This window comes from Anopheles gambiae, chromosome 2 (genome assembly GCF_943734735.2).
Source record: "Anopheles gambiae chromosome 2, idAnoGambNW_F1_1, whole genome shotgun sequence".
Taxonomy (NCBI): domain Eukaryota; kingdom Metazoa; phylum Arthropoda; class Insecta; order Diptera; family Culicidae; genus Anopheles; species Anopheles gambiae.
The window spans coordinates 20,354,980-20,376,893 of record NC_064601.1 but is presented as its reverse complement, the minus strand read 5'-3'; the positions used below and the strand labels follow the sequence as shown (position 1 = coordinate 20,376,893).

The window sequence follows — 21,914 nt, the reverse complement described above, 5'->3', positions numbered from 1 at the left end:
AATCTACTTTAAAAAAATCGTCTCAAAATGAATTAAATCATAAATATGGCTTGAACGTTTTATCTTTCTTTTACTTTGTTTAAACCAACTTTGAACTTTGAAGTATCTAAACCGTTTATAAAATGCAAATAATACACACAATCGTTTTTGCTAAGCCAAAAGTGGATAGATTAAAATTAACAGAGTATCGAACCGTTATATAGTCTTTACTTTGATTAAAAAGAGATTTTTCGCTTAATTTCTTCTCGCTTAATGTCAAAATCGTAAATTATGATAATTGTGGTAATCAATATGCCAGAGATCAGTTAATGGATTCGTTCCGATGATCGTTACCTGCTACAAATACGATCAGCAGATACTTCAATTAAATCCAATCCATTATGCTCCAGCTGAATAATACTATACCATCGTCATACTTCTCTTTTCGCCCAACCACACCAGGGAAGGATTCCGATTACATAAATCACCCAACAAAACATTGTGGCGTTGTGTTTACAGCAATTTACTTTAAAATAATCACCCAACCATGCCTGTTCAATGCTTTCGTATGAAGCGTATTGTATGTATGAATGAATGAATATGATTGTTTTGAACATTAACTAACCCAAACCGCATGATCGTTCCCCAAAACCGCTCTGCGTGGGGGCCTCTCACTCTCATGTTGCACGGACCCATCCACCCAAAGGTACCGATGTGTCGATTGCCCCCGTCACTCAACTCGATAAGTGAAACAAACAAAACGCGCATACCCACTCGGGGTACGACGCTTGGAAACCCGCCCTCCTTGCGGTAGGACAATCCGTCGTGTTTAGGGCAAGCAAACGCATCTTCCAACGCTGCGTTTACTTTTCACCTTTCTCTTTCGCAATTTCAACACCAATATGTGAGTGTGTATGTGAGTGTGCGCATGTTTACCCTATGTCCACAACATCGCATACCGACACGTTGTTTTGTCCCTCCGTGGCCGGTATGTTAACCCTTTTGCGGCCACACTGTCGGGGTGGGTGAGTGGTTTCCACTGCAATCCGCTTTAAGGTGCGGACGGGGTCAGGACGGGGTCCCCCTTACAACCGCCGCTGCATGATGAATGATGGCCGAAGACAAATAATGCAACACGGCACAAATACGGACCAGCAGCAGCAACAACCCGTGGAACCCGTGCTTTGGGTGTGTGTGCGGTAAGCTGTGCGGTTCGTCGCTTACCGTCCATTGAATGGTGCCACTTGGTGCGCGTTTTCTCTACACCGATCACCGATCTGAGCTTCCCTCTCTCTCTCGCTCTTTGCCATGACGATCGTTCATTGCATGGGGTGATCGCCTCGGCAGCTCCAGGTGTCCTCCCGCTGGAGGTCCGGGACTGGTAGAAAGTTTTTCACCACCAAGAAAGGAACCGGTACGCACGCAATATTTATGCGCTTGTGATGCGGATGCGGGGGAGGGGAGTTGAGGTGAAGTACAGGTGCGGGGAGTCTTGCTTGGGGCGTACATTGGTGAATCAAAAATTGACACACCACACCTATACTGTAATCTGTTTTGGAATAATGCGCTTTTTTTGTTGGTGAAATTTTTAGGGTGTGTTTCGGGCGGTTCTGAGCATAAAAGTGCTGTTGATATTGTCACTTTTCGTCAATCATAAGCAGGCAAATAAAGGCGTCCACTCAGTAGGTGGTATGGGTGTATTGATCGTACAAGTTATATTTACAAGATATATGTTCAAGTTGTTATGTTAGTACATGCATTATTTGTAATGATCACTTCAAATGTATCCCTAAATTTACACAAAAAACAAATAAACCGTCTCGTAAATACGCCCTGAAACAGTGAATGATCTTTAGAGCGATCATGTACAAACCTTTTTTTCTAATTTTACTTAACACAGCAGAGGCATTTTTATGTATCTAAATTAATAATGAAGTGTTTATCTTGTTCCTTTCTTTCTGTCTTTCTTTATTCTCCTTGTTTGTACAAATATTCGCATAAAAGATAAGACTCCTCGACCATCTCACACACACTTTTCACACCTTGACTCACCTACCTTCTGTGCCAAATCGCACCGATCTCTGCTCCTCGCCCTGCCAGGGACAAAAACCTGTACAGGAAAGGCCACACAGGCATCACCGATCAACGGATGCAAAAGATGATTTCACCTTCCGTTACCCATTGTACCTGGAATCATCCTCGTCCCGCAGGGCTCTCCTGTTCGTCCTCACACACACACGCACACGCATACAGGTGGTAAAGGCCCGTTTCCTTTTACTGATCCCTGGACTGGACTCGCAACACCATCTCTATTCGGTCAGCTGTGAGTGAGGTTTACAACAACTGTGAGTGAGGGTTTGGTTTTACAACCGCACAGTAAAAGTATCGATCGCTCTGCCACGCACCGATAAGAAATTATTCATCTCGGCAAACAGTCCCGCCCTGGGTGAGCAGCAGGAGGGAGTGCGAGGCTCGATCGCTAAGGGTTGATCACGGGTACGGCAGGTGTATGTGTATGTATGTGTGCTACAGGGCGCACAAAACGGGAAGCCCACATTCCTGTTGTCATTTTTTGCTGCTGCTGCTCCTGCTGCTGCTCGCTCGGTTCGTTGCTGATCGCTCATTGCTGTCTCCCTGGAGTGTCTTGAGGGAAGATATATGGACGTGCCTTGTGTTGCGATCGGTGTATGGGTGTGCACTTGTACTGTGCCATTGTCGGGCATGGTGAGGAGAGGGGTTGGAAAAAGAAAGAGAGAGAGAGAGATCGAGAGAGCGAGAGTGTTTGTTGCGTGAGAAGTTTCTTGAGACGTTGAACCTGTGGCGCAGACGTACCAGTGTTGGTGCCACAATGCACAACTTACAGGTTCAGGGAAGGCTAAACTTGTTGTCTAAGATGCTCCAGAGTGTAAGAGAGAGTACTGATAAAGGACTAATTTTACAAAAAATCAGAAAAACATGGTTTAGTAATGAAATTTTCACATCACACAATAATATATGCCATATTTATTTGATTTAAATTAACACTAATTATTTAACATAAATTTAATATCAATTGCCATATTTTATTAATAAATAACAACCCTTTGCTGTTTATGCCTCCATATTTCCATCTTTGCACAAACAAATCCTCACTGCTCTGGTGTTTAGCCAAACCGGAGTGTTTGACACCCCGGCAAACATAACTGAATGTAATGCAGGGAGGAAAGAAACACCTCTCACGCACACACACACACACACACGCGCACACCTCTAAGAAGACGCAAATGCTCGGGGAGAAACTCGGCCGCACACCGTACAGGCCGCGTCTTACAGTCAGTCGAGCAGCAGTGGTCAAAGATGTCGGACTGAAGCAGTTTACCAGTGCCGTTGTAACGTTACCTTCGCTGTTTGTGGTACCCAATTCCCAATTCGATCATCAACCAGCAGCAGCAAGAAGTTGTGTGTAGGCGATCCAGAGAGAGAGAGAGAGAGAGAGAGTGTGTGTGTGCGCGCGCGTGTGTGCATGCTGTAATAGAGTGGAGTTTATTTTCCTTGTGTAAGTGTATGGTGTAGGGTTGATCTTCTTGATCTGGGGCGATCGTTGGGGGATTTTTTTTGTTGCTCGGTTTGGCTGTGTGGCTATTTCGGAGGCGATTGGGTTCCGTTCCGTTCCGCGCTCTGGTCTAGTTTCGGTCTGGTGCAGTGCATTGAACGGCGGAAAGCGATCGCGATCGCGATAAGCACGTTGAGCACGGGGCTTGATAGACCATTTGCATTGTGGTGTTGAGACAACTACTATCCTGACGATCATTCCAACCGCACGATCCCATATCCTCGATTGATGTTGGCCTGTGTATAGCTGTGCGTATCTGTGTTGGTGGTGGTGTTTGCTGTTTAGAAATCGCTGAGTGCAACAGGAAAGTGTGTCCATCGATTTAGGATAATTCAGCATCAGTTTCTTAGCTTGTCCAGCAAAGAAACCTCTAATTCCTTCCAGTTTTCTCTGTGCGATCTTCGCACCATCGTAAAACATCCCTGTGTGTATGTTTGTGTGTGCGTGTGTTTGTGTGCATTCAGGCAGCAAAGCGACATCTAACGGAGGAAATCTGTGAGCCATTTTTGTAATCTTTTCTTTTCTTCTGGCATTATTTGCGCATCCCGCTGCGTACGGTGGCTGTTGGTTGCTGCGGTGCCTCGTGTGCCTTTTTCTGTGTTACAGCAGTGTAAGTGTGTGCGTGTGTCTGTCTGTGTGTGCGATTAGCTGTGTCAGTGTTTGTGTGTGTTTCTAACGATTCCCGAGCCAGCCAGCTAAGAAGCAGCAACAGCATCATCATCATCTTCTCGATCTTCCAAAAGGAGAGAGAGAGAACAAGTGAAGAGAGCCAAACTCCGTCCCAGACTCGCCCAGCGTCCCAGCAAGATGCCCTGCAGTGCGGTAACGCTGTCGCTCGCGACGATATCCGCCATCATCGCCGTTGCCCTGTTGGCAATCGCCTTCTCCACCGACAACTGGCAGAGCTATGAAGTGAAGCGCACCAACATACAGGTACGAGTAACGCGCTTTCTTTGCAGCATTTATTTTTGCAAGCATGCAGCACAGTCGTGCTGTCATCATCATCATCGTCGTCATCATTATCAACAAAATCTGCTGCGCCAAAATGGCAAAACACACGACAGCGTTGCTTTAGCGCAAACAATACAACGCTGGGGCATTTTTTCGCGCTCCCCCAGGCCCCAGGCAATTGGGAAAGAAAGACATCAACGCGACATAAAGCGACAAACCCTTGATGTTCGGGCGGGACCGAGCGGGCTGGGAAAGTGCGCACATGCGCGAAAACTTTCTATTCCCGCACGAAACACCACATACACGGCGTGGTTATGACGTGTGGAAGGAAGGGAGGCATCAGCGTTTGGCCCTTTTTGTAAGGGATTTAAAAGGGGATTTTATATGATTTTGAAGAGCCAAAGAAGTACAGTTTCTGCAATTTAAATGTAAATGTTCTTCTTTGGTCTGTACATTCCATCAAAATGATCACTTGATCTCATCCAAGCGCACAATGAAGCCGCACAAATCATGTCTTTAGCGCCCCCCCCGGTTTGGGCCTTGGCTCTTGGACAAGTGCCGGAACGGCGGTCAATCATGTCGCGAGCTCTCAGTTATACAATTCTACTTTAATACAGTCGAAAAAACGCGCACCTCTCCCCTCCCACAGGTCATGAGAACCATGTGAAACATAATAGTGCGAAAAGAAGAAAAAAACATTAAATAAGCGATCCACTTTTCACGATCATCAGCAGCAGCAGCCGCAGCAGTGACAGGGCCGTGCTTTTGGCCTTGACGTTAGCAAAAATGTTGGACAGCACAACATTAAACACAATACGCGCTAAATAGTGCGCGTGAAAACGTATAACAGCAAGCAAAAACAAAAAATACAAAAAATAAACACCTCATTTGGGACGAATTGTTTTCCACCAACTTCCCCAAAACGGAAAACGACGGCGCTACCGGTATTTGTGTTGCTCTACTCGGACACCACCACCAGCACCCTGTGTGTGGATGATCGTGGCTACCCACTAACTGTATACTCGGCTGGGGAAACAATAAGATCAAAACTTTTAAATTAAAGGCAATAGACGTTCGGTGAGATGCATTGGGCCTGTGTCACGTCCATTCAGAATATGTCCAGCTCGCTCAAAACAACCCAGTCGGGCTGGGTTCAATTTGCATACAAATGAACACACACACACGGATGGGGGGGGCTGTGGAGGTGCGATGGAATGTGTCGTCGTAGGCTCGTGTGCGTCGTCACCCGGTTTCCAAACTTTCCTTCGATATTGATTCGTGGCATGCGAACCGTGTTTTTATTCCACTTTCTAACCCCGATGGTACCGAAATGTGTGCTCGATGGTGGTGTTTAAAATCTTACACGCATCTAGAAACCACCCCCCATGCCACCGAGGTGCCAATGTGCCACGTACGCCGACCACGGTGCGACCACAAAACCGGCTCTCTTTCCGTCGGGGTTTTGCGATCGGCCTACGTTCGTCCAAAGAACCAACCGCGCAGTGCTGCGCCAGCTCTGCATTCTTAACAACATCTGGAACAGGCTCGTGCGCATGCGTGTGTGTGTGTGTGTGTGTGTTATGTTCTTGGCCATAACCGGTCGTCTGTCAGCCTGTTCCTTCTTTTTTTTACATCACATTGACCAACCAGACATACCATCGGGCCTTGTCTTGTGCCTGTTGGAATAGAGAGGTGTGTTTTGTGTGAGCGTGTGCGCAAGTTTTGCACACGGCCCCAGCCCAGATCTAATCCTGAAGTTTGCCTTTCGCCCCTACACCATCCAGCATGGCGCAGGACCAGCACACACACACACACCAACACAAGCATAACAGCAACAAAAATGTAGTCCACAAGTTGTTTTTCCACCTTTCCCATTGATCCCCGGTTCCCGTTTATCGTCTACCCGGTCTACCCTTTTACCGATCCCCGTCACAGCCGACCCGTTTGTTGGCGCTGGCGTGTCGCTACTCTCTTTCACCAATTTCACTCCCCACGCTTCCACGGGATTGCGCGGGGTTAGCTCCCCGCGCCTGAATCGCGTTTCTTTGCGCGTTTGCCTTTTCTCCCGCGTTCGTGGGCCTGCTGCTGCTGCTGCTGCCCATTCTTTTGGTTCTTTCTTTCCATTTGGCTCGTTGTTCACTCCATCTAACGGAGGTTGGCTGCTGGAATGGCTGCTTAAAACGGCTGCCATGAAGCACTGCTGTAAGGGTTTGTGGGCTGCTTGTGGTAACGCATTGGCTCGTAACGCATAACGCTGTTGCTCATGTGAGGTGTAGCGATCGTGTAGCGATGATCAGCAGACGATCGTGCTTAGCATCAGCACAGACAGCAGAGCTAAAACGTTCAAATTTGTACCCTGCTGTATCGATCACCAAGCTACCAAGCTTTGGAATGTCAAAATCGAACTGCTCTCGAACTCAAGCGTGCGTCCCTCGTGGTGAAGGTACTACAAACACTCGTACACATGCGCTTGGTGCTTGGCGTTTGCTAATCGCACTGGCAAACATCACGACGCAAAGCAGCCACCACCAGACTTTGCCAGCAGGCACACGCACACACACACACAGACACATACATCTTGCCAAACACATATCTGAGGTCGCATTCTTTCAGTCAATTTAGTTCAACATAGATTGCACGGCCTGCCTGGCAACTGCTCCGAATGGTGGTGGTTTCACGTGTGCTGTTGTTCTGCATTCGATCATTGGCGCTTTTTTTGTTGCTGCGTCTTGTTTCCCATTCCATTTCTGGATCGATTACTTCACCTACACACACACACACACACATACGAGCCGCGCGCCCCTGGCTGTGTGGGCTTTTGGAAACAACAATTGGAATGCATTGACACGTCAAGACACGACAAACCCAAGAACGGTTTTGTGTGGAAGGTTCTTGTGGCACTTAGGGCCAGAAATGAAGCAGAAAGAAGCAGACACAAAAACACATCCCTTCAAGAACAACTTACATTTGAATACAATCAAACTGTACTGGCACTCGCGCGTAGTAGTCAAGCACACGCGACCGCGTACGCTTCGGCTGTTTGTGCTTTTTGCATAACATTGGACCGGCCGCAAGAGCGTACGCGTTTTCATTCTTGAACTGTAAGCTGTCTTCAAGTTTGTGCAAACTGTGTGCTACTGCTGTGAATGAATGAGACAACGTGGTCACGTTTTTTTTTAGCACCTTTTGGTTGCGGCATGTGGTGCTAAACTCACAACAGCATTGTGCTTATTGCTGTCACTGCTTGTGTGAGTTTTGAACGTTGCAGGTTTGTTTGTGTCCATGTATGAATATAGGCATTTTTTGGAGGTGATTTGCCCGAAAAATCTTACTTACATTTGATCGGACTATCGCTCAAATAAATGATCTTGAAATTTATGTATTAATTTGAAAGGTGTCATTTATCGAACCAAATTCAGTGGATGAAATGAATTTACATTATCTCATTAATGTCCAGTTGACGAGACTTGATAAAAATAGAACAAAAAGGATACCTCATGTTCCTATTTATTATTTTTCTCCTGTGGGAGGTTTAATTGTTCACATAGAAAACATATTTTTGATAATTTAAATACAAAAAAAAACCATGCTATACAATAGATGATAATTTCTTAAAAAGATGTTGTACACTACTTACATGAGACTAATTAAAAATAAGAAGACAACATAGTCAACAAATATATAACGATTATCGATTATAGATATTGATTATAACAGACATACTGCATGCAGATTGTACAGATTAGAGAGATTGTATTTTAAATTGTGTTACAAGCTGTAAACGTTGCCTTTAAAATGTATTTCTCCCCCTATGCGACTGTGTACTAAAGCTTATCGATGCATACAACTTGTATCGTTTAGGTGTTAAAAATTAGCGTAAAAATAGTTTAGTATGAAAGCAGTTTTTTGTGTCTAGTAATAACCGTTTTTTATGACAACCTTTGAATGTGTTCCCTTTACCGGTTTTGCGTTGCACCCTTCGAGCAGTGAATGCCAAGTACAGCTTAGGTAGAAACCTTGTAGAAACAGATTCTTTCCGTGTGTGTATACCGCACCCTAAACGCACAGACCCCATTTAACAGACGCACCTATTTTCTTTCACCACCATTTTCTCCACCCATTCTTACCGAACGGTACTACCGAACACGTGTTTGATAAGCCTTGCCTTGCGAAAGAAATGATCCGGGAAGATTCTACTAATAAACACAACAACAAAAACACACACAACACTAGACGGGTGTACTCTAGAAGATGGGGTAATTAAAAAAAAACACACACACACACACATACAAACGGTGTGAGTTGGTAATTATCGCCTGCACGGCTACTGCAACCTCGAAGCGATCTGCGCATGCGTAACCAATGGAAACTGTAGCACAGTTATTACGGTTGACCGTTGCAAGGTGGTACGGTGGAGAAGGAACGGGAGGAGAAGAAGGAGTGGAAGGATCGGGATAGAACGGTGGTATGTGTTTGTATACACACACGAACAACACCAGCCATCCAAGCAATCGTCGACCGTTTGCGTATGTGAGTCTGTTTTCTCCAGTCAAGTGATTCCTTCGCGCAGGGTGGCAAGGTAATGAAGCGCACCAGACAAAAGAAGCGCCGGAGCAAAGTGGGAACGGCACGCGAGATGCCGCCGCCAAAGCTTTCCTCAGTTCAGTAACCTTTTGGTGCATGTGCATCGACCGTCTGATCTATATGTATGTATGTATACTGGCGGGTGAGTAAGAGATGGTTGTTGCATCCTTCCCCAAATGGGCGATTGAAAGGGGTTTGTTTTTTTCCTACGTGTTGTTTGTCTGTGTGCGATGTGTTACTCCTCTGGTGTTGATGTATTTTGGTTTTTGTGTTACCCATTACCCATCAGTACTAGTAGCCCCGTTGGCAGGGTTTAAGAAATGGGTATTGCACTTGAAACTGAGCCGATCCGACCGACCGGGTTCATCCAACCATCATTGCCCGGTTCGGTTTCGAAGCTGATTGATGGCTTTGAGCGGAAAAACCGGTCCAGCCCGGTGGTGGTAGTGGTGGCGGTAATCGTTTCGGCCGGATGAAACGATTGCCGCCCATGTGTGTCGGTGGGTCCGTCCGTCCGGTCCGTTGTTGTGGTGCGTGATCCGATCCGAGGGACCACTTTCACAACCGCGGCAAGAGGGCCGATCGTGCCATATCGAGAGTGTGGTATGAGTGTCTACTTTTTTCGTTTGTTTTCTGTTTAAATTCACTCTTTACTTTTCCCCTTCAATATGGGCTCCAGTTTTGCAGTAAATTGCAAACCAGGCTAGGCAACATAAACTTTGGGATGCGCGGGAAAGGACATAACCACTCTGGCCAAACAGAGGGCACAATAACGAAAAGGGAAAACCAGTGCAGAGAGAGAGAGAGGTTTCCTTTCAGCCATTTCAACGTTCGGTTTTATGCCACATCGGGGTTTATACCAGCAACACGGTGGCACGTATAAAAATATCAACCAACACAAAAAAGGGGAAATCCCATACGTAGAAATTGGAGAAATAAATCACCCATCAATCGGAAAACTTTCCATTTCGTTTCTTATCGTCCGCCGCTGTCTTTTTGCAATCGATTTGTGAGTTGTGCGTGCAAAGTGAGAGTGGTTGTTGTTTAATTGTGTTTTCATTCCGTTTTTTTTCTTCGTTTTTCTTCTTCCGCAGAACTTTATTGCGAAACATCCCGATGCAGCAGCACTGACGGACAGCTTCAACAATCGACTGATCTACTACACACGGACGCGCGGCCTGTTCCGGTACTGCTACCCGAAGGAACGTCCTCCAGCATCGTCCGGTAAGTGGAGTGCAAACGAACAGAAGAATGACAAAAAAAAAATCCCATCCTGCTCGGGAAGCTGCTGTAATGCGATGCTACTGGCTGAAAGTCACGTTTTTTTTTGGGAAGCTAGTTTGAAAACACACCAAAAAAACCTTCTATTATTCAGCACGTTTTTTGTTGGGTTTTTTTTCCTCCCCTCTCTTCCTTCAAATGGGGTTTTGGGTTGTTGTGTGTACAACCGGAAGGAGCAGCAGCAGCAGCAAATAATCGGTGCAGGTAGCTATCGATTAATGCGTTCAATTTTCTATTCAACTGCTGTGGAGGAGAAGAAGTGAAACAAGAAGGAGCAAGAAACGAAAAAAAACACATTCACGCGCAAGCAGTAATTTGAGACTTGACGTGAGGAGAAGGAGGTTCGTCGCTTGATGCCCCGCCGTCGTCGTCGTTGGCCTTGATGTCTTTTGTATGCTGCGCTTAGAAACGCTCACACACTGGGCAACAGCTTTTGTGACGTGTTTTCATTGCCTGCTGCGATGGAAGTCGCATTGACTGGTGGTGCTGCACTCGGAGTACGGTTTTTCCAACACACCGGCACATCGTTTCAAGCCGTAATGCTGCGGATGCTGTTGCCTTTGACTCTGATGCTTTGAAGAATTGTTCTCACAGCTCAGCTAAACGCGTTTGTATAGCTTTTTTGTTGCGCCTCTTCTTCCTCGTCATCATCAAACGTGAAGTGAATCGTGGATAATGTATTCGCTCGCTATGGCTTTCTGGCACCGATTTCATCGTCCATCGTCCATCGGCCGCCTCTTCTGGACGTAAAGACGTAAAACAGACGCTACTGGCATTTAGCGATGATGCTGCTGAAATGATTTGCGCGCTGAAAACGTTTCCTCAAAATTGTTTGAATTAATTGTTTCAATGGAAAACTGGACGGAAACGGTAGCGAGAAGAGCGGGGAGAGGTGTACTGGTAGAGCTTTTATTGAGGGCTTTTATTGCTACGCTCCGGATCGCGGACGGCTCACCGTCGATTGCACCACCGGCCTAGGATCAGGATGTTTTGTTATTTAAGCTTTTCCGGCGTTTTATAGGAGCAAATGGGAGTTTATAATGAATGATTTGTATTGGTTCGTATGAATTCATTAAGATAGTGGAGCAAAATCATGACAACCACGTGATTAGATTATACTTTTCATGGGCAATCCCAATCCAACCTTAATAAACCAGAGAAAAAAAAATTACAAAAGAAGCTGAAAAATTAGCCGCTTTTCTCACGGAACTTTTACGATCGTCGTACACTTCCGTCGTCCTTGGACGGGCGCAATTTGACGGTGGCCTTTTGATGGCGTAAATGTTGCTGTGAACCTACTTGTTCGAAACTTTACGACCTCTAACGATTAGCAATTGTGAATGTGATTGTGTGTGTGTGCTTTGTCAAAGAAAAAAGGTAAATACTGTACAATTTCCTCGTTATAGTTTTCACCTCTTTTTTCCTTTCCACGCTGAAGAATTAAAGATGCAGTTGACCACCACTGTTGCAGCGCGGCACTTCGTTCGTCTCGCAAGCAATTATAACCTTTTAATATTGCATTTTAGTGCTTTAAAAAGCATTTAACGCCACGGACTGCGGAAGAGAAAGATGCTAATAGCCCGCTTAATTGAATGACTGCCTTTCCAAGGCAAGATCCGTTTTAAACTTCTCAAATGCTCAAAAGGGAAGAAGAAATGGACATAAAACTATACCGGAACACGGGACGGTTGTTTGCTTGTCCGTACGTCTCCGTAGCCGACTCTGTCATCACAAGGGAAAAGGTAACCTTAAAGAAAGCACGCACTCTCAAACAACCACACACCCACAAACACTCTTTAGGTGATTGTTTCCCATGGGAAAATGTGTAAATTTTTGTTCAAAATTTGGAATTAATCACAGACAGATAGACAGACTGGCTGGTTCATTTTTTGTTGATATTCTCATCCCACACCAGCACCGCATTTCACACCGCAAAAGGGTGCCACCGTCAACACTGACAGCAGTTTGAGCTTTATGGGTTTTTTGGATGTTTGTTGCTTTCCCTTAAAGTGAAATGGGTTTGGCAGAGAGAAATGATCTGTCCCAATCATCCTTCTCTGGAGTGTCCTCTGGAGTGTTTGGGGATTCTTTTTTAGCAATCCCAACCTGCACCACTCTTTACCGCCCGATCTGGCGTCACATCAAATGTTTGGGTGAAAAAAGGGCCTTGTTGTTGCAGGTTACTTACACGACACACACACACATAAACACCATACAAAGGCACATGGAAGTCCGGTGAAAACCATTAACTCTTCTCTGCGCGCCGTTTTGCGGCGGCAATCCTCTCTCAATCCTCTGTTGGCGGCAATCGGGGTGTGTAATTATCCCCGATTGGCGCATTTTTGAATTCTTTCCGATTTTTTGTTTTCTGCGCGGCCGCGTTCAGCGCTGGCGATTTCTAAAACTTGGCGGCGTTATGTTGCCACCAACCGGTTATCGATCCCCGGGGGGGCCGATGGTGGTATCGGGGTGAAAATATGTGTTGCTTGTGTGTTACTGCTCTTACGTGGCACCCTTCAGTGGCAGGACGGAATCCACAGCATCCACACACTGACGAAGTTATGCTTTCTTTTCATTTTTCGTGCATGATTACACTTTCTGTCAGACCAAAAAACGGGGGGAAAGGGATCACGTTAGGTCATACTTGCAGCGCACCCTGCCGCAAGCAGCACAGTAGGAACTATAGCTCGGTGTAGGAGAGAGAGAGAGCTGGCAGGAACAATTTTGCCTTAAATACATTGCCTCGCTCCTCGCGTCTCTCTAGTCACGAGGGAAAGATTGATTTCTTGGCTGGGCGGCGTTAACTGATGCAAGGAAAAATTATTGCCCGTTGTGTTTTTACCAGCGCTACCAGTCCGCTGGTCTGACCATCCTCGAAATCGGGCGCTCGTTACGTTACGTAAACTGTCCAGTGCACCGAGTCGCCGCGGCGGCAAACAGCTTTGCGCCACTTGTGCCGCTTGGTGAACTTGGTCCGAACTGCGCAAAAGACAAGCGGCGATCGCTGTGAGGGCTGCAGCACGATCATCAGCAGCAGCAGCAGCATCAGCACGGTGATAAAAGAAAAGCAGAAAAACGCTGCTGTAGCAAGCGAACTGCGAGCTGGTATTACCACCTTCCCCGTTTTGGCTGTCCGGCACTCGCCTGGTTTGTGCGCAACTAATGAGTTTCTTCACCGCGGCGTGCGGTTCTATTACGCGTACGCGTTTTGGGGGAGGAGTGAGTTTTTTTTCTCCTCATTCAGAGCGTTAGTTTAGAACTTCCTGCGGGTTGGTTAGAATTTGTCGGACCTGCGGAGGAAATGGGTTTTTGGTAAAAGTGGAGAGCATTAATTGAATTTTAACCCTGTTCTGTTTTGGAGCCGCTTGCTTGCTTCTACCCGCGATCACTGTACGATCGATTGTTCCCTGTTCGGTCTTATTTGATTCTTAGTGGAAAATGTGGCTTGTTCTTATTTCTTTTTTGGCGAATTGTCATTAAAGAATGCTTCCCAGCGCGTGTAGGCGGGGAAGAAATGTGTGTTAAAAGAAAGAAAGGAAATTATTTTCTGTGAGCTGCTTTTTGGTTTTTTTAGCGGAGGGTGCATTGTACGATTAGTGTTCGCGTTTTCCAAGCCACACACTTGTTTGGTAGAATTATATTCGTTTCGCTCAAGCTATTTTTTGCTTGGGAAGCGAAGGAATGGTGGTAAACACCACAAATAGCACAACAAATTGGTGGCTTTTCGTGTTGTGTTTCCTCTGTTGAAGGTAAGTTGAATAAACTTGAACGATCGTTATCTAGATTACTCGTAATGATTAGGACGATCGTAAGGTTTGTTTGACTTTATTTTAGATTTCCACGATGGATTTAATCAAGATTCGAGCTAACCCCGGCTTATTCCTTTCGCTGATCTTCTGTAGCATACTGATAGTGGCGATCATCGATCGTTTGTGTCAATATGCTGAGATCCTAAGGTCATTCAGTACAAGAAACATTGTCTAACCAACAATTTGAACAGCAAAATCCCATCAATTAATTGCATCCAATTCCCTTCGTGTGACAATTCTGCTCCAAATCGAATAGAAATCAAAACCAATTCCACAACGCAACACATTACATTCGCCTCAAAAGCATAACGACTACTTTCACGACAATTTTCATCAGATGGAAAACCAACAGCAACACCAAACAAGCGACACTGGCCACGGTCGGTCTGTATGATTACAGTTTGATCGTTTTTTTTTGAGCGACCAACGAGTCAACGTCATCATAGCTTCCCGAGGCTTCAATCGTGGCACATTGTATGTCAAATCTTGCTACCTCGATAGCTACCTCATTCGGTTGCGAGGTGGAACCATTTTGTTTGGAGGGGAGGGAGGGAGGCTCCACCATCGGGCACGCAATTTGGGTCAAACAAAAGTGTGCTGAAAGTGTTTCCTTCCCAGTTTGACGCTGGCAAACCCCCTAAATGCTGATGGAGGTGAGGATTTTGTTGAATGAAATTTCATTGAAAACGATCATCATCATCATCACAGCGTCATTGACCGTTTGGGAGAATGGGCATCATCGACGGTATACAGCAGCAGCCCAAAAAGGGGGAGAACCTGCCAGAACGGGAACCATTATTAGCTGCATATTAGCTGTGTGGCCTAAAAAAAGGCAAACAGCGTACCGTTTCGAACCATAATACTGCACCTGGCGTTGGCAGCCGGGCTGAGCGAGAAACAAAGGTGGAGAAAGAAATTCATTTCTAACCACCAGATAACGTAAATGCATCAATCTCACCCATCCATCCATGGGCTGTTTATTTTGCAAATTGAATGTATTTGAAGTGCTCTTTTGCTCTCCCTTCTCATCCCCATTTCTACTCTCGCGCCGCAATTTTGTTCAAACTGTTAACTGTTTGGGCATCTGTTTTACACCTTTTACTCTCGTTTGATGGAGCGGAAACTGTGTGAGTGTGTGCATGAATGGAAGTGTGCATCACTTACGGTAAATTCATAGTCAGACAGCTCCTTCTTTGTTGCACAAAACCCTATCCACTAATTAGCTCTTCGGTTAATTAAGTATTGTCGATGGTCGAGTCGACACTCCGAGCCTACAAAATGGCACCTATTAAGCACGGTACGGCTGCTTTGTGATTCACTAAATAACTGTCCACTAACAGATTAGCGGTCCACTAACTGATGTCGCCTTTTTGCTTCATCTTCTGGTCATCATTCAACTGTCAACTTTGGCGGCTCTGTTTAATGATTGCAGTCCATCTAAATAATTGTTGATTTAATTCGTCGCTCAAAACGATCCGACCCGCATTTTTGTACGCGGTGACCTCATCGAGGAACTGAAAGATATTTAAAAAAAACAACGCTAACGAAACAATGAGGTAATCGCTTGTTGTTTTTAAATCGATCGCCGCCACAATTCACTGCAATGTCTCCGTGTGTGTGTGTGTGTGTGTGTGTGTGTGTGTGTGTGTGTGTTATCCGGTGACCTTCGCACAAATCGCGGACGAAGATGATGCACACACTATCGCGCACACTCCATCGATCGTTTTGCGGAAAACTTATCAATAATTATTCGATTGCTCATTTTGTCCTTGCCCGTTGTGTTTGGCACTGTGTGTCCTCCTTTTTCTTTTGCCATTTTGCAGCACTGGTTTGCTTTCTGATGTTGCGAATTTGATGTTGCCATTTGGAGTGTGATTTTTCGGCGTTTTTTTTATGGAATGATGGAAATATAAAGATGGCCACATGCGCACGTTGGTCATGATTTACGCCATCGTCCGTTGGTGCGCACACCGGTTTGCCAAGTGTGGCACTTCATTGTTGATGCGTCAAGGAGCAGTAATGGGGGAAAGGATGGGAAAGAAAGAAAAAGAAGCGAAAGAAGCACATTCACACAACAAAACACACACACGTGCGTGGTTTGCGTAATTTTGGTGCGCATTCTGCAACTAGCGCGAACTTTGGTTAGCGTTTAACGAATTGACGTTTGATACGATCCGGGCGTAAGCGCAAGCGGACGCCGGCGAGTTTTAAGGGTAGCGGCCCTGGGATCGGCGCTTGTTTGACCGGCATTAGTGTAAGGTAGGGGTTGGGGGGGGGGGGGACTTGGTTTTGAAGGTTAGCATGGGTGGAAAGGGAGGTGCGCAAAGGGGGTCTTACTTACAGCTTACTGCGATCGTGATGCGATCGACGAGAGCGTTATAGGAGACGGTACCGTTGTGTATTGCGTTGCTTGTTTTTTGCCCCCGTCGTCGGCGACGTTATAACGGTGACAGCATATTTATGAGCGGTGGCAGTATTGCGGTTCGTTAGGTTGACCGATTTTGTGCGTGTTGTGTGTATGTTTGTGTGTTATTTTTATTTCGGGCACGGTACCGATTTTTGGCCCGCGATCGTTAGCAAAGTGTGCGAAAGAACAGTGTTTTGCGGTTGAAGGAATTTTTATGGCTCCGTTTTATTGAACAAATCTTTGCCATCTCTGCTCGATAGTGAATGTTTGCACTTATTCTTTTGTCTTTTATTTGTTGGACATTTTGCATTATTTTTGCTTGATATCTCATCTATTTGGCAATCGACGATTTACTGTGCTGAAATTGTTTACCTTTTGGTATCATATAGTGTTTAGGATTGCAAACAATACCAAAGTTGGACTTACTCTAACGTACTAATCGACTAAAAACATTGATTGAACGATTTCACCTTAGTGTTAGGCGAAAGCGCCTAAAGGTATGCAATTATGAACTTTTATTTAAAACAACACTCATTTGTCTCATACACACCACTTGTATGCACATTTAATTGATCCAATTACTTTCGCCCATCTTTCGGCATCGTTACGACGCTTGACGGTGTATGTTGTTTGAAATTACCATTTTCTACACATTAAGCATGTTTATTAAGTTACATTTTACCCATAGTGTGAGCGTTATTTCCACAATGCGCACCTCTAACACCGCCAATTTGACGGAGAGATAAACCAACCAACCGGCCAATTTCCAAACTAATTATTCCATTCCCCGAGCATGAAACTTCAATCCTCAATCATCATCATCATCATCATTAACCGGTCAGTCAGTCGCGGGGATTGGTGTGCTTGAGATATAGAAACTCACCGTCCGATAGTGGCATACAGCGAACCCATCGTTTGCGCGGTGTGATGTGCAGAAATAAGTGTATGAATTATCTGCCGCCATACACTCTCACTTTCTGCATGGCTAAATGGTGCTGCTGCTGCTGCTGCTATGATATGTGTTCATCTTACCGAAATTACCAGCCCCCGTTTGCGCGGGATAGAAAGTGTACTCGCACAGCAAAATAGGTACGGGGCTATATTTTATTGCACCATTTGATTTATAGGCCTCCGCTCGCAGCCTCACCGACGCTTCACGAAGGAGCTATTTCAACCTCGCCGATGACGCGTCTTTTTGTGCAAAACAAAACAAGCAACCGAAACCAAAAAAAAACCAACGATCTGCACCCACACGCACTTGCTAGCCGTGCACAAAGCGCGCGATCCTCGATTCGACTGTATGTAGCGCACCCGGCGGTGCGCTCCGGGGATCAACGAACGCATAATGAAGGAGATAGTAGTGCCCCACTCGATGCATGCTGCATTCAGTGCCGCCAGTGCATCTCGGCCGCATCATTTTCGTTTCGTGCTCGTTTTCGCCAACCATCGTGCGCAAAATTGCATTTTTCCACCCACCACTCGAGGCGGGACGGCCCTTTTATTTATGCATTTATCGGTGCAGTACCGGAAAGGGGATGTGAAATCTGTTCCCCCCTGTGTTTAGCAAGGGGAAGAGGAGAAACTTTCTGTCTGGCTTCTTTCGTTTTCAACCATCGGCATTCACAGATTTTTCACAAAACGCGGTACGAAAAGCGCTATGATCAGTCGAGCCCTCCGATTCAGTTCCTTTATCAGAATTCGGAAATTCCCTTTCCATCTGGTGTGTGCGTTTATTGGGAACGCAACGGGCTGGCTGGCGTGCTGGCCTGAATTCAATTTTACGCCCTTCGCCTACACGCCCATCTGCCGGCGGACACAAACCCACACACACACACCTTCCGTGTGGCTCTTTGGGGAGGAAATTGGGCCCGAGATGCGTTTTCCCTTTGTCTCGTGCTTCGGAAATGTGTGCAGGTCTTTCATTTCACACCTCTTTACGCGTATGGCCGAGATCGCATCGTTTTAAATCGATCAGCCACCAGCGAGATGGGAAGAAGCGCCGCGCACCGATGTTGAGGAATGAGCTTTTGAGCGGGAATTAGAAATTTTCCGATGCCAAAGCACCACAGCACGCCTCACGATATGAAATGCGATTCATGGTTGGGATATGTGGGTTTTTGGAAAGATGCGCAGCAGGCCGTGTGCCGTGTGCGTGTACATCTCGTGCTCTGGCACACTTTCCCGGCGGAGCGCGTGTGTTGTGGTAACGCCTCCTCTTCCAAATCGCATATATTGCCTGGTGCACATTCTGACCGTGTTAATTGACACTATTTTTATCGTTTTCCTCATCTCATCTTTCCTTTTTTCCTGCTCAACTTCATTTCCGCAGTGCAAATCTACCTGTCGCCGGTCGAAACCCACTGCTCGAACATCGACTACTTCCCCGCGAACGAGGAGCACAAGGAGTCGGACTCGTTCACCGATGACATCATGACCCGACTGCATCTGGCACGCTCCGTCATTGCTGCCTTCATCCTGAGGTAAGCCTACATTTATTATTTCTGTTTTTTTGGTTTGATTGCATGATTTAACCATTTTCGATTGGGGTTTTGGTTTTGTTATAGCTTCGTCGTCATCTTCTGTGCCTTCTGGACTGGCCTGTCCGGATGCTGGAAGCGTTCGGCCGGTGCGATTACGGCGACCGCCATCCTTATGCTCACCGCCTGCCTGCTCGCCGCCGGTGCGATGGGCCTGTGGCACACGGTTGAGTTCTTCGAGAAGGAAAAGGTCGTCGGCGAAGAGTACTACCAGCAGTGGAATACTGTAAGTGTTTGGTGTAAAGATGGCTGTCTAAAAGTAAGAAAATACAGCATTGAGTTAGGGTTTACCTGGTGATATCACGCAATGAGCAGATATTGCAACAAAATCGGCATAGTGAACTAGTTCTTGTGATTCATTTAGAATGGTTCTTTTAATTGTTAGTTTCGATACGAGTTTAGTTGATGTAGTTTGTGTTTCATTTGAATGAAGGAATTTTATTTTGTGGTGTTTTTTCCCTCTTTCGCTATGCGCGTGCACCTCTTAAACAATCCTTCCTTTCTAAGCATAGCGGTTTGAGTCGACCGGAGTTAGAGTCGGATTTTTTAATGTCTAACCTTAAAAATATTGCACCGGTCATTTCCGGACGACTTCAAACGACTCTGACTCCGGGGGACTTTGGGGAACTCCGCGCGACTCCAGGCAGGATCCAGATAATGTTGTGCCTTAGGGTGTCGGTTCCGAAATTTTTGGATTACTAGTAACGATAACATTTAAATCCAATAAGAATATTTGGGCTGCATTTTTAGTACAAAATCGTCCTAGCGTTGAGCGCCATCTATTAACAAACAATTGTACTATCGCCTATGCCTCTAGAACAGGATTTGGCAGCTATTCAATATCGTTCAACCGTACTATGACTTGTTTCATTAGAGAACTTAGAACTTTAATCGGAGCTTAATGATCAGAATTTCTTTGAGACCTAGATACACTCTTAATATAAGCAATTAGCATACAACTTCAATTGAAAGTCCAAAACTACCAGCGATCCTCACTAATTAGCCACTTGTTTCTGCTTTCCGGCACAGGTCCTTCGAGACAACACTCGTCTGTCGTACGACTGGTCGTACATTGTGGCCTGGGCCGGTGTGGCCTGCAGCCTGCTGGCATCGATCCTGCTGTCCGGTGCGGCCGTCTGCCTGCGGGGCGAGCGCGAAAAGGAAGAGCAGCTCAACCTGCAGTACCTGATGCCCGGTAAGGCGCCGAACCTAACACTAGCCGACCGGTCCCACCTGCCCCTCGCCCACATCGCTAACCTACTGTCTCCCGTTTCAGTGTATCCCCAAAAGCAGCCCCCCTACCCGTACGGTGGTTTCCCCCAGCCCCAGCTCTATCCGCAGCCATACTACCACGGATCGCAGTACGGACCGTACAACTATTGAGTAAACCCCCTTTTCCCAAAACACCGCGAAACACCGCGAGTGGTGCGCGAGCAATAAGCGTGATGTGCAGAGGCCGTGCTGCACATTAATGCTGCGCGCTGTGCCACAGTAAAGAAAACAACAAAAAAATGCAGTGCTAAAAAAACGAGACTTAAAGAGGAGAGATAGATAGATCGAGCGAGAACTCGAAACGGAACTACAGCACACAAGACACATTCTGAAAGCTTTTTCAAACGGCATACACTTTTAAGACCGGAGCGCAGTTGTGTGCGGATATTGGGCGCAAAGCTGGCGGTTTACGCAAATGCGTTTAAGGTTGTGCCACAACAGCCCGAAGCCCGAAATCGAATCTAGTTGCGCTGGCATTCTCGTTTCTCACGCACTGTCGTAACAGTGCGCGAATGTTACAGCGCGTGGTAGCGTGTGGTCGTGAAAAGGTTTTTTACTCAATACTCTCCAATCCCACCAAGCATAAGGCACCTCTTTCCTGGTATAATTCTCCCCGTTCCGCCCGTTCCATTCTAAACTGTTCTATATGTCTTCCGTACCGGCGAGGTGTATCATCACCGAACGCAATGAACATAATTTGGCGATGGTTCGATTTTCCGAACGAGGTAACCCAATAACAAGATTCGACCGCACCTTTACCATCTACCGTATGCCATCCGCTCCTCCATGTGTACTAACGAATTGTAATAATCTCTGGACTGATTATGCAGTTGTCGTTTTTTTTTTTTAATGCAGTATAGTAGCATCCTCCTAACGTTCATTTCAATCTACAAACGACTCACATTGCAATCTTAACGATTTCCACAAATGCGATCCACAAGTCCAACTTTCCATGCGCGTTTCAGTGAGCGTCTATCGTAAGCTAATGATGAAAATCATCCTCCCCTGCTCTTGTTCCCTTTTTTAACGTCTTGTTAGAGCAAGCTCTATTCATCCAGTTAGACTATAGTTTGAACGAAACGAATTGCCCCCGTGCGCACGTGCGTTGGGTATGTTTCTTTCTGTATTATGATGCGGATATGCGTAGAGATAATGTTTAGTAGTAGTAGTATTTACTGTTTGTACTAAGTAAAGCAGCGAATCGAGATAGAGAGAGAGTGGAGAGAATTATAGGAGTTTCAGGCCGAGTAAATTTAGTAGCTGGTAGCAGACAGTTGGGAAATAAAGTGCATTCCACGGAAGACAGTACTGAAGGTGTGAAGATAATGCAAGCCAACTTATAGTGTACTTTATAACGATGCAGAGCGCGAGGGAGCGAGAGTCTGTGCGAGTGCGGTGGCTAATCGAGAATGAAAAATAAAGTTTAGAATTTTTTATTTTTAACGAAACAAAACAACCGTATTGTGCATTTGTTGTTTTTATTTCATGGATCGGCCATATCA

The 21,914-nt window shown here is 45.9% G+C and overlaps 1 protein-coding gene across 2 annotated transcripts; it reads left to right on the top strand.

Annotated features, from left to right (window-relative positions):
• Nucleotides 1-3,278: 3,278 nt before the first annotated feature.
• On the top strand, nucleotides 3,279-21,868 carry LOC1273601 (transmembrane protein 235). Of its 2 annotated transcripts, XM_061650800.1 has the most exons (7): nucleotides 3,279-3,514; nucleotides 4,178-4,504; nucleotides 10,201-10,330; nucleotides 18,933-19,083; nucleotides 19,168-19,366; nucleotides 20,170-20,335; nucleotides 20,417-21,868. In XM_061650800.1, exons 2-7 carry the CDS (start codon nucleotides 4,379-4,381, stop codon nucleotides 20,521-20,523), a joined length of 879 nt encoding a protein of 292 aa, XP_061506784.1. In that variant the 5' UTR covers nucleotides 3,279-3,514; nucleotides 4,178-4,378; the 3' UTR covers nucleotides 20,524-21,868. The 2 variants fall into 2 exon arrangements, with proteins under 2 accessions (XP_061506784.1, XP_312594.1); XM_312594.2 differs by lacking the exon at nucleotides 3,279-3,514 and having other exon boundaries at nucleotides 3,884-4,504.
• The last annotated feature ends 46 nt before the right edge of the window (nucleotides 21,869-21,914 follow it).

What these genes read in the sequence shown, in the direction of transcription:
- LOC1273601 (XM_061650800.1), top strand. Translation starts at nt 4,379, where the DNA reads ATGCCCTGCAGTGCGGTAACGCTGTCGCTCGCGACGATATCCGCCATC. An exon ending in ACTACCAGCAGTGGAATACT is followed by an intron (nt 19,367 to 20,169) that starts GTAAGTGTTTGG and finishes TTTCCGGCACAG; the next exon opens with GTCCTTCGAGACAACACTCG. An exon ending in CCTGCAGTACCTGATGCCCG is followed by an intron (nt 20,336 to 20,416) that starts GTAAGGCGCCGA and finishes CTCCCGTTTCAG; the next exon opens with TGTATCCCCAAAAGCAGCCC.